This window comes from Apiospora phragmitis, assembly GCF_038363925.1.
Source record: "Apiospora phragmitis strain CBS 135458 chromosome Unknown utg000007l:1.0-2108841.0:1.0-2111359.0, whole genome shotgun sequence".
Taxonomy (NCBI): Eukaryota; Fungi; Ascomycota; class Sordariomycetes; order Amphisphaeriales; family Apiosporaceae; genus Apiospora; species Apiospora phragmitis.
The window spans coordinates 1,505,486-1,517,892 of record NW_027117405.1 but is presented as its reverse complement, the minus strand read 5'-3'; the positions used below and the strand labels follow the sequence as shown (position 1 = coordinate 1,517,892).

General features: G+C 52.0%; 2 protein-coding genes across 2 annotated transcripts; one reads left to right on the top strand and one right to left on the bottom strand.

Moving 5' to 3' along the window:
• Positions 1 to 5,388: 5,388 nt before the first annotated feature.
• On the bottom strand, positions 5,389 to 6,615 carry PG994_007416 (uncharacterized protein; the record flags this gene model as incomplete). The annotated part of the gene is made up of 3 exons (XM_066858825.1): positions 5,389 to 5,815; positions 5,869 to 6,115; positions 6,378 to 6,615. The coding sequence occupies 3 exons, from the start codon at positions 6,613 to 6,615 to the stop codon at positions 5,389 to 5,391; spliced, it is 912 nt and encodes a 303-aa protein (XP_066715767.1).
• Positions 6,616 to 7,015: 400 nt separating this feature from the next.
• PG994_007415 (Isoleucine--tRNA ligase) lies at positions 7,016 to 10,411 on the top strand (the record flags this gene model as incomplete). The annotated part of the gene is made up of 6 exons (XM_066858824.1): positions 7,016 to 7,068; positions 7,117 to 8,402; positions 8,440 to 8,886; positions 8,934 to 9,465; positions 9,538 to 9,942; positions 10,384 to 10,411. The coding sequence occupies 6 exons, from the start codon at positions 7,016 to 7,018 to the stop codon at positions 10,409 to 10,411; spliced, it is 2,751 nt and encodes a 916-aa protein (XP_066715766.1).
• Between the last annotated feature and the right edge of the window lie 1,996 nt (positions 10,412 to 12,407).

The window sequence follows — 12,407 nt, the reverse complement described above, 5'->3', positions numbered from 1 at the left end:
CATTGGCCAAGCCGAGACGGCCTGCCCACGGTCCAGTATTCACATGGCCGTGAACCCGGCCGCCTCTTGGGAAGCCGGGCAACGGAAGAAGAAATGAGAATCGCACGCATCGGCTGATCTAGCCCTTCCACATTCTGTTGTACTTTACTTGGGTCATATCCATTTAAGTTATACGACTGTATCTCACAGGGCTGACACGATATCCCATACCCTTGACCGTCGTAGGAGTGAATTGGAAATTTGCTGTCTGTGGGCAGGACCTAACCTACCTGCTTCGGTTTCATGCTCCTTCACACCGATATTGTGTGTATCCCATGTCGCATGTAAGCGCGTAGGTTTGGTCGTAAGTATGTACGGTTTAATGAAACGCTATGCTGATATGTAAAGGGAATACGGGCTGTCTAAGCCTCAGTAAGACGCAACTTTCTCCCCCTTTGTGCTTATGAGCTCCTAATTGCGACTTTATCAAGGCTTTGACACGGACCCCCTCGGGATAAATTGATTGATTCGGATGCTGGTAACACCTTTGATTGCGGCTGACTGCATGATTTCTGTGCTGTCTCGCTGCTCTACAAATAGCCATAGTGGCTACATGATTTCGATAGTCGCAGCCCGCCTTCCAGAGCCCGCCCCCGCTGTCAAGAGGCCATAGCTGATGCTGAGTTTATCAAGCCGTTACGTGCGCTAGCGGAGATATGACACGGCCGATATAGAGACATGCAGCCCGTTGCCCGCCTCTTGGCAATCTTCAAAATAGAACGAATGCCGTGGCTACAACATCCTGTCTAATAATACCTAATACATCTGAAGGCGTTGGTGAAGCACATGAGAACAACAATAATGCTGCAGCCCGATATATCGAGCTGGACGCAAGACACGGGCACAATGCCACTGTCACATCCAAGCCTGATCACTTTCGACCAAATAGCCATGGCTGACGGACGGCTCGTAGCAGCCCGCAATGTCACGAATGCCAGCCTCAAATTCAACACCGTGTAAGTAAACACAACGTCGGCAGTGTCCGTGGACGATCAGTGACGCTCGGGCACCATAGTCAGGAGTTCTAGAAAGGAGTAGTATGTAGGCCAAGCTGTCACTTCACGTATGAGCTGGATCCTGAATTCTCATATCCCGAGTTTAGGGAACTGACATTGTACCAAGTGGGACTGCAGTTGCTGTTAGTACTTCTTCGAGGTGTAGCCAATTGCGCCGGTCACGCCGCATGAGACCGCACGGTACTCTAAGAAGAAAAAAAACAGCAGACAGGCAGAGGGCAGAAAACCCCATTGTCGCGATCCAGGCAAGCCATGTCCAAGCGCCAGATGTCAATCCTGCTCAAGCGTGTAAAATCCTAATAAATGTGGTAAATTGCGGTGGAGCCCACAAGCTCAAACAGCAATGCTGCGAGAGGCTACTGGCAGAGGCTAGCGCTGGATCAACCCATTTGCTACCAAAGGACACTTAGGACAGACAGTACATGCGCCACTTTTCTGAGATGAAGCACGGCCGCTGTGGAGAAGATCTTGGGAAAAAGAAGGTCGGACAAGCAGGATGGAAATCTTCTCGAAGCTTTCTTTACACGGACCCATCTCGCTAATATTCCTGCAACGGCTTTGAGGTTTGAACGGTTCCTGAGTCTCGACTAGGGAACGATGTCCAGCCATCGGCACAAGCGAATGTGCCCACTGTTTCATCCCATTGCCTCCTGTGCCTGTGCCTGCTCGGCCTGTGCCTGTGCCTGTCCATCAGTCGTTGGATCCCCTGAAAATCCCAAAATATCAATATTGCTCTTACGCAGGCCATAATCATTATGGAATGAAAATGCTCAACGCGATACAGGAGGGATTCTACGAGTGGTTTACGTCAGGAATGCACTGCCCCTGGATCACCGAAACGAGGTGAACCTTCTGGTGAATGAACCGTTCTCTCCGTTGGCCTGTTCGAGCCCTGCTGCGTGGCCCTGAAATTGAAAAATCCTGCGCGCCGCGTCGCCGAAAGCGAGCAGTCATCTGATGTCCAATCCAGCCCTACTGTGTGAGTGTATGTACAGTACAAATCAGACGATACCTACCTCTCACCCAGCAACAACCCCAACCAGTATCTCCAACCACCGCCAGCTCCTTTCGGTAGTTGAGCCCTGACACTTACACTCCTTGCTAGTGGGTTGTCTCCCCAATGTGGAACTGGAAACCAGGCCGATTTCAAACTTGGTCATCTTCTCATCTGTTATGGAGCAGCGTAACCTAACCGTCCCTGCGTCCCTGGCTTTCGGCGCCTCAATCTTCATCTGATGTTGTTACCCACTTCAAACCTTAGTTGACCTGGAGTTTTCCGAGGAGTTAGGAGTCAATATCGTCACCGCTCGTTGGGACAGCCACCTACACATGATTATCTCATAAGCCCGGGAATCTCGGCTGCTCAGCGGGGTCATCGACTTCTCTTGAGATAGTGACCACGGCATGCCGTTTTACGTGAGTTACGAACCTGGTCTTGGCTGGCGTCACAAGCCGACAAGTCTCCATAAGCCCGCAAAAAGGTTTTAGGCAATCGTTTTCGGCCAAGATTATTGTGCCTTTATATCCGGCCTGTCGGTTGGTGGTCAGCTGCTAGCAAAATGCGCGTACTTTCTCTGTATTAACCGGGCAGATTGTGTCTGATTTGTTCGTGCTACCTCGTTCTGAGACTGAGTCATCTCTGTATGTTGTACTCGTATTAAGGTAGCCCGCCTTTACCCGGCCTCCTGTCAGCTGACGGCAGACAATCCTTGGTGTTTTTTGTTTTTTTGTTACGGAGGTACTACCAGGCAGTTTGTAATCAGCCTCGCACCGTCATACCTACCTGGTTTGAAGGTGGTTCGACTATGGTGCATGGAAGCAAGCTCGTCATGAGAAAAGAACGACAATTCTGCTCTCCCGCGCATGCCGTACGCCCGACATATACAAGTATCAGAAGCTAACAAACCGGGCGTGCCATGCCCATGCCTTGAATTCAGCAAAGACGAGCGTTCCGAGACGTCGTATTCTGACGGATATCTCGGTGCTCGGCCACAGGTCCAGCTTGCTGAGCAACTTTACAGGTTGCTCGTGGGAAACTCCTGGTGGACAGCTCATCCAATCGCAATCTTCCAATGGCCACCATTGCTGACGGAGATCGGCAAAAGCAAGGCACGCATCTATACGACCAGATCACTATCTGCTCGTGCCGTGCTACTCTATGTACGTACCAGTTGCTCCCACGTGGAGCAGGGGCTGGCTGCACATTTCGGGACAAACCCTTGCAACGCCGCCGCCTGGGTTAGACTATTCTGGCAATCCGTTCAGAGACATGACCCAGTCAGCTGGGTGTACATTACCTAAGGCAACTTCCCACCACACAAATCAGCGGTCAGCATCGTTTCGGGTGCTACCAGCATGCAATTGGCGTGGAGTGGCCCCTTGAGCTAATCCCCAGGAAAACGAAGCAAGTTGCTGCCTTGGGCGTAGCAGCCAATGGGATACCACTCTCATATCTATTAGCTGATTGTCATGATGCTCACTACCAAGGTACTCGGACACCCTCCCGGCTCTTCGCACGCATAGTCAAGATACAATCACCACCACCTCGACTGACCTCTGCGACCAGAACGGTCTATCAACAGCCAATCACGATGATTTTAGCACCACTGGCTGGAGATACCTCCGTGATTGCAGGGCGTCGTTCCCGAAGAACATATGTCGCATTTTGCGCTTTCCTGACCATGCTGAACATTACAGGACATATATGGCTCTCAGTTCCGCGGTCCACGGCATCGACTTGTAGGTAGGACACAGCGGCCAAAGGCGGCCACTTAGTACCTTGTGGTTACAACATGTTCTACAGTACAGAAGAGATAGGAATCTCTCTTCCACTAGCTCGGCTTCTAGCTCTATCGATGTGCGAGTTTCCATTAGAAGGAAGTACAGGCGTGTGCCGTGTCTTAATGTCAGCTTCGTGCAACCCTTTGCTTACCTACTGGCAAAGCTCTCCAAGCCCTTATTATCTGAGAAGGCATGCTTACCGGGATTATAGGCTGCTGATTGGGGAAGAAGCCAGGGTTCCAAGACTTCCCGTCTCGCCAGCATTTCGGCAAGTAGTTCACGAGCCATGCAGTCCCAAGCAGCTGGTTAGTCTGCGAGACATCCGATGGCGCAGGTTTTTGGCGATCATTGAGACGCATCGGGAAGAGGCCACAAACCATAACAAGATGGATGGTGGCCCGAAAAAGCAACAAAACTTACACGTAGCCGATACCACCCCAACCTCATTTACTTTCGGTCAAAGCATGGATGGGCATCTCGCGTTGGAAAGGGCCAACTGCATGGCCTTCTGCAATTAGCGTGATGATTCATGATACAAGTAATAAAAGAATGCCGGTCGTTTTGGTGCCGCGTGATCAGGCCAGCAGGGGGCAAAGGGAGGGGTCTCAACCGGCCGAGGACCTCTTTCTCCGTGATAGATGCAAAGCCGGAAGGGTCGGTGGCCAGGCAGCATGTAATTCTTGCCGTACTGGGCGCAAATGGCGGGGAGTTCTTGTTTCATTTTGCGCTGATCGACGCCGGGGTATCATATGATTAAAGCTATTGGCAGATTGGACACGTATGTACAGCTCACACACCAAGCAAACATTGCGGGATAATTATCATACCAAATCCCTGTTGAATGGGCAGGCTATCGAATGATGTACAGTACTGCATGTGTGCACTTATCTATTTCGCGTCAGCATTGGCAATTGATGGGGGATGAGGCAAAAGAGGGGGGGCTATGTATAAGTGAGTGAGGTCGTACCTATATCAATAGTATGCATCATAAGCCTGCTCAGCTCATGCAGCTTGGCCAACAGCTATCAATCAAATGTATGATAATCTAATATTGGGAGGGGGCCGGGGCCGGTGGGCAGCGCATCGGCTCAATGCTGATGAAACAGATCGACGACAACTTGCAAACCAACTGCAGCATGGGCTTGCAGGAGATGTGCACAACAGCATGTTGGGTGTGACGATGACGGGAAGGCTTTGAAGTGCTTCCCCACGCTCTCTCCATCTATCAAGCCATCCATCAACTTTGTTGCTTGGCATCTTGAGATTGTATTTTGGGGTGTGACGGGCTGTGTGACGCCCCGTGTGACCTACGATCTCCAACTGCACTTGACCCATATTATGTCGTCCCTTGATTGGTGAAGCCGATGGCTTGGACCTTTTCCCATATCATTCCAAGCCACTGACAAATTAGCTGAAGAAGTATTGGACAGGGAATCATGGGCCTCGTTGGGGCCGGCCTTCTTGATTAAGAGCAATAACGGCATAGTACGACACTTGCAGCTACAGTAGTAAGTAGTAAGTGCATGCAAACATCATGAGCCCGCGCCAGAGATCACGATGTAGCTTCTGCTTCGGCTCCGGCGGGGACCTGGGTCGAAATGATAAAGTTCTCCATCATGGCTGTACCGCCGCCCTGTTTACCCTTGTTGATCGCTCCGCCCCCACCGCTTCCCGTTGCATTGCCCTGGTTGCGGCGCTTAACGACCAGGCAGAGCACTCGTCCGTAAATGGAGAAGCCTTCATACGAGATGTACATGGCCAGTTTCTTTTTGTCATCCCCGTCAGTAGCAGTAGTATCCTCCTCTGCCGCGGCAGCCTCCTTGCGTCGCTTGGCAGGGGGCTGGCCACTGGTAACTGATCGCGCCAGGCCCCCCTCGTTGTATGCATCATCCCCGTCCTCATCCGACGAGGAGATCACCTCAAAGTCGCTGTCGTCCCCCTGCTGCTGCTCATCCTCGGCGTCCGCATCTGCCGTGTTTCTCCGCGCCCGCTTGGGTCGGCTACTAACCGCCGCCGTCGCGCCACCCGCAACAGACGCGGGGGCCAGGGGGCCACATCCAGCTGCAGATCCTCGTCGTCGCTCTCTTCGCGCCGGATGGTGATGGCCCCGGCCGCTGCATGTATGTCCACGTCGAGGGGCGCCTCATGGGTAGCCCCCACGAGGCGGCCCGAGTTGGACGTCAACTTGGTCTGCGTCGTATCATGGAAGTGTTTGTGCTTCGTCACCAGCGAGTGGCGCGTAGTCGTTTCGGTGAGGAAGATGGATACCTCGAAGTCATCTGCAGTAATACCCCGCACCCCGGGATATGGTCAGTTCGATTCGGAATAACATGCATATAAATCTCAACTTTAAGACATTCATTGCCCGTGTTGGATTATGTTCACACTTGCAGATTCTATGGGGGCGTGTAACAGCTGCCGCTGGGGGCGGAAACCCCAATGTACTGTACATCGCGAGCTGCAAAGCTCTGATAGACAGTGACTTGACATTGGAGAGCGGGAACGGGCGTGCATAGCTTGTAAGTTGTATCACTCACTTACCTTCGACCACGAGATCCTTGATCGCCTTCTTTTTGGTGCTGCGCTTGGTCCGGCTGCGCTCTCTCTCCTCGCGGAGCTTGGGTAGAACGAGCGGGCGCACGCTCTCAATCACCCTTGGCAGGACTGGTTTCCGCGGGTTGAGCAGCCAGGTCTGGGCAAGGGCTGGGTTGTCCAGGTATATGCGGCATTCGATGACGGAGTATTTGGTAATGCGAAGATACCGGCGGATTGGTGCCATTATGAGAACTATGAGCAGCTCTCATGCCGGGCTTGCAAGATGAGATCCGGTGCTTCGCGGTCGGGTGTATTACAGCAACGACAACGACAACGATCAATATCTCAGCACTGTCGATGACGATATCTAGGAGAGGTGAGTTGTAACCTTGCATGCCCACCTGTGGCTGGGCTGTCAGTTCCAGCTCTCTGATTGGTACGAATTAGCTCCCCACCACGGGTTTATTCCGCCCCTGGTGGCTAAAGCTGTAAGACTTCCGATTTGCGGGCGCAAAGCCAATTGAATTTGAAGTTTGCTGGAAGCTCTAAAAAAACGAACAAGCTTCGCGCCAGACACGACTGATAGAGTCGAATTGTATATCGAGTGCTCTCGGTCATGAGCCCGAGGTAGTCATGTCAAAAAAATGGACGGCAACCCTGAGGCTGCCAAAGTCCACCTTTCCGTACGCGGCCCTTTGTGAATAACTTTCCGTGTCCGTTCTTACTGAACTTTTTGCCTGCCTAGAGCGAGACCTCTGCCCCAGCTCCAGGGGCAGTATCTTAAGAGATCTGCCGACGATTATTACGAATGGCAGAAGTCGAATCGACCCGACGATAATCAATTCATACTCCACGATGGGCCCCCGTACGCCAATGGCAGCCTCCACGTCGGCCATGCCCTGAACAAGATCTTGAAGGACATGATCCTTCGCGTCCAAATCCAACAGGGCCGCCAGGTCGACTATGTTCCCGGCTGGGATTGCCATGGGCTTCCCATCGAGCTGAAGGCGATCGAGCAGTCGGACGGCAAGCAGCTGTCGGCGATCGAGACCCGCAAGGTGGCCCGGAACTTGGCGACGAACACGGTCCTCAAACAGATGAAGAGCTTCCGCTCGTACGGCGTCATGGGCGACTGGGACCGGCGGTGGACCACCATGGACGGGACCTACGAGATCAGGCAGTTGCAGCTGTTTCAGAAGATGGTCAAGAAGGGCCTGATCTACCGGAGGTACAAGCCCGTCTACTGGTCCCCGTCCTCCAAGAGCGCACTCGCCGAGGCCGAGCTGGAATACAGGGACGATCATATCTCGAACGCTGCTTGGGTACGTTTCCCCATTGACGAGTCCTGGAGAACACATTCGCCTCTCGCGCCACTTGCGGAGTCTGTCTCGCCGGCGACACGCTTGTATGCAGTCACTTGGACCACCACTCCCTGGACGCTGCCAGCCAACCAGGCCATCGCCGTGCATGACGACCTCGAGTATGTCATTGTCGAGAACGATGGTGTGGCTTACCTCGTAGCTGCCAGCCGAGTCGAGGCCTTCTTGGCCAAGATACCGGGCAAGGTCAGCTCAGTGACGATCCAGGGTCACCAGCTGAACGGTCTGAAATACACAAATCCAGCGCAAGGGAAGTCGGGGAAGCCTCAGCCCATAATACACGCCGATTTTGTCTCGGCGGATTCAGGAACCGGTCTCGTCCATCTGGCGCCTGGTCACGGTTTCGATGATTATGAAGTTTGTCGGGGACTCGGCTTGCCAATCACAGCTCCGATCAACAATGAAGGAGTCTTCACACAGGAGGCGTACCCCGACGACCCCTCGAGATTGACAACTGCCCCTTCGGTCATCGAGGGCGCTAGTCAAGCGGTCATCGACCTGTTGGGCCAAGATGTTCTGGCTTCGGAAAAACATCAGCACAAGTATCCGTACGACTGGCGGACGAAGCGACCGGTCGTTATCAGGGCAACAGAACAGTGGTTCGCTGATGTTGCGTTCATCAAGGATGAGGCCCTAGCTGCTTTGGAGAGAGGTGCGATTCGTTCCGGAATCGGGCAAAAACCGCCTAGCCAGCTTCGTCAAGGGGAGGAGTGAATGGTGTATCTCGCGACAGCGCGCTTGGGGCGTGCCGATTCCAGCCCTCTACGATAGCAACGGCGCTGCGATTGTCACCGAAGATATTGTCGGTCATATCATAGGTGTCATTCAAAAACGCGGTATCAATGCATGGTATTTGGACGAATTAGATGACCCTGCTTGGATCCCGACGAACCTACATGGCCGAGGTTACAGCCGCGGTACTGATACGATGGATGTGTGGTTCGATAGCGGCAGTAGCTGGAGCATGATGCCTGGCCAAGCTGACGTCTACCTGGAGGGCTCTGACCAGCATCGGGGCTGGTTCCAGTCAAGTCTTCTCACACGTATCGCTGCTGGTGTAGTTGAAGGCTCAGACTTCGTAAAAGGTGCCCCTTTCAAACAGTTGATCACGCATGGATTCACCTTGGACCAAGAAGGTAAGAAGATGTCGAAGTCACTGGGCAATGTCATGGAGCCGCATCAGGTGATGGACGGCACCCTGTTACCCCCTATGAAGCTCAAGGGCAAAGCTGCCCAGGACCGCCCAAGTTCGACGCACTAGGCGCAGACGCTCTCCGACTCTGGGCAGCCAGTAGTGACTATACTCGAGATGTCGTAATTAGCGTCCCGGTGCTCTCGGCTGTCCATACGGCTTTGGTCAAATACCGAACCATTATCAAGATGATCTTGGGTTCTATGCATGCATCGGCGCGATCGGCGCCATTGAGCGCTACGGACCACATCGCTATCGTCCAGCTAAAGGACACCATGCAAGAAGTTAAGGTTGCGTTCAGCAATCACGAGTTCTACAAGGGCTTCAACGCCATCAACCGATGGGTCAACAACGACTTCTCGGCGTTCTACCTTGAGGCTCTCAAGGACCGACTTTACTGCGGAGACGGCGGCGGCGTGCTTGAGCCCATCCTGAACGGGTTTCTACGCATGCTCGCGCCAATGACGCCTTCTTTGGTAGTGGAGGCTTGGGACCACCGCCCGGAATGGCTCAAACAGGACACGTAAGTACAGTATCTCCTATTTCCGATCCGGAAGACTTGTGACGACACATGACTGACCAACAATGCCGACAGTGCGGCTCTTCATCCTTTGCAGCAACTCTACAAAGCGCCCCTTGTCAACCCCAGCCGTCTTACTCTGAACCTCAAGACTGTGCGAAATGACATCCCTGTCCTCATGACGGTCCATGCCGCCATCAAGGCCGGTCTCGAACGGGCTCGCTCTGACAAGGTCCTAGGCCAGTCATTACAGAGTTCCGTCGTCTTGACCGTGCCTGACGAGGCTGCGGTGAAGACGGTACTCGACAAGTATGCCCCAGAACTTGGCGCAATGTTCGTAGTTTCGTCGGTCGAAATCAACGCGGCTGTTGACGGTCAGGCTGCATGGAAGTACAAGAACGAGTTCGAGCTCGATAATGGTGACAAGGGTACAGCCACCGTGCTCCCGCCTAGGGATGTCAAGTGCCCTAGGTGCTGGAGGTATGTCGCACCGGTCGAGGACCAGCTCTGTGGAAGATGCGAGGAGGTTGTTGGGAATGAGTGTATGAATACCTTAGATAAATAACAAATCCCCACCCAAGAAACTTATGCTGATATTAGGAGCTTAGAGCACTGTATGGCAGAGTATAGATAAACACGTATATTTCAAATACCTACCGACTTTCGGCGTGAGTGTTACTCTTTCTGGAATAAACGGGATGTCTCAGGAGGGAATGAAGGCAACTCCTCGAATAAACGGTTAATCCATTCCACCTGAGACACTGAGATAACGAGGAATAACGGCTGGAATAGGACGGAATAATCCATGAGAGTCGTTTACCCAAATACTACTCGAAATCCATGTAATGGAGTCTGCTGCGTGTTTGTGATATGGGTCAAGTATATGTCTTGCTTTTCACTTTTCTATACACATCACATCAGGCCCGACGCTGCTGGTAACAGTTGCTAGCCACAGTAAACATAGGACAATGATTATACCTTGCTTCTGAGACCCACGTGAGGTAACTAGAGGTATGCAAGGATATACTAAGTGGCCGGGTGTTCACAGTTTAGAGACAAGTCAGCGGATCTACATAATATGTAGGGTCTCCCTTGTAGCACACCTCTCTTACGAGTGTAGGTCACGTTCGTACCTCAATGTCGTGATATAAACTTAGAGATTCACATACACCTGATATTGATACCGCTTTGGGTTCCACGGCCCAGAGTAAACCCGGACTCTCGCTGCCCTGAACTGGTAACCCGCCAACGAACCATGGCATCACCAAACCTTGGATACGTACTCACTCGCCAATCCTAGAAGTAAAGGAGTCCCTCTCAACCAGGCTATATGAATCGAGTTGATGTGTAGTTTCCTTGACCGGGCCGGTGTAGCCTAGCGGTTAGTATTCTTATGCATATCATACTTAAATGCAAGAGGGTTCAACTCCCTCTGCGGTCACTTTTTCGACCCCTTCTCGGGTCGCTCTCTTTTTCACGACTTTTTACATCTACTCCTTTGTATTCCAGCCCGAATAATCGCTCTTCCATATTAGACTCTCCAATAACTATGTTTACATTACTATATAGGTAGGTAGGTAGTATGTATAACGAGGTACCTAAGACTTGCCTTCGCCCATTCAATCCCTCTCCACGATTCTTGAAGTATACACCCACCCAAGCACGGCCAATATCATATATTGATGGAACCGACATATATCTAGGTACTCAATGTCTATCTAACATGCAGTATAATAAGATATTTCGACGACCATCACACTGGTGATTCTTCACTTTCTCTCCCCCAATGCGGCGAGTAAGCACACAGCCTTCACTGAGGTGCTCGACAGGCCCGCAGACGTAGCCGATCTCATCGGCGACTCTATCCATACTCTTCAGCACGCCTCCCGAGTGGCGACCAGTATTGATAGATAGATCTGAATTCAAAGCGATAGGAGGATCATATCCTATATGCACATGCATGACCAGAAGTCCCCCAAATGGAGAGTACTAATAGTTACTCTAGCAGAGTAGAATCTGATAGTGCTATAGGTAGCAGCACATAATGCAAAAGGAACTGGCGGTTGACACACGTTTAGTAACAGGAGTGGATGCGCTAGAGGGTCTAAGGACTTGATATAGATGCATTTCATCTCTATTGAAATGCGGATCATGCATGTCATGATGCGATTTTGCAATTTGCCGGCTTCGAGAAGCCTTGGGCTCGGGAAAGTGTGAGTCACAAAAGGCTAAATGGTAGCATTAAAAAGCAAACGAAGCATGGTTCAACGATCCCCGGTTCAAACAAATGCGATGAGACTGTGGCAATGGAACCGCAAGCATTTGGTGAACGAGGTGTTCGAAGGGCTGTTAGCAGAAAGGAGTGCTAAAGCAGTAAAAAGCACTCCAGCTGTGGCAGTGTCGCTAACACTCGCCCAAGGGCTGTGTGAATCTGCCTAGAGGGCGAATATGGAGTCGAGGTGAGCAGGGGTCTTGGTTTCTCAGATGAAGAAGCTAGTCTGGAGTAAGATCAATTCAATTGATCACACCTAGGAGCCCTTATCTTCGTTTGCCGTGCACGGAGCTCATCTATGTACAGGCAGACGGGCAAGCACCGTACGGGGGTGTCCATTGAACGGTCTAAGGTTACGAGGTGTTATTCCGTACGTAAACTGTAGTAGAATTCTGAACTGTACGGAGTAGTTCACTGGCTTATCTAAATCAGCCTAGCCTGCGACGGCAACCTCTTGCTGCCTTTAGCAGAAGCCCTTAAAACGACGCCATCAGCAAGATCCCGGGCCGCGCCCCTGAACGAAGGCTCCATGACTTGGGAGTGTGGCAATCGAGGATACCCCAATGGCACTATTCACGCCTCGTCCCTCGCTAATCCCTGCGGCGAACCCATGTTCAAACTCGCTAAATGGATTCACGTGATTTGGCGTTAGTATCGGGTTGCCTCGTAGATT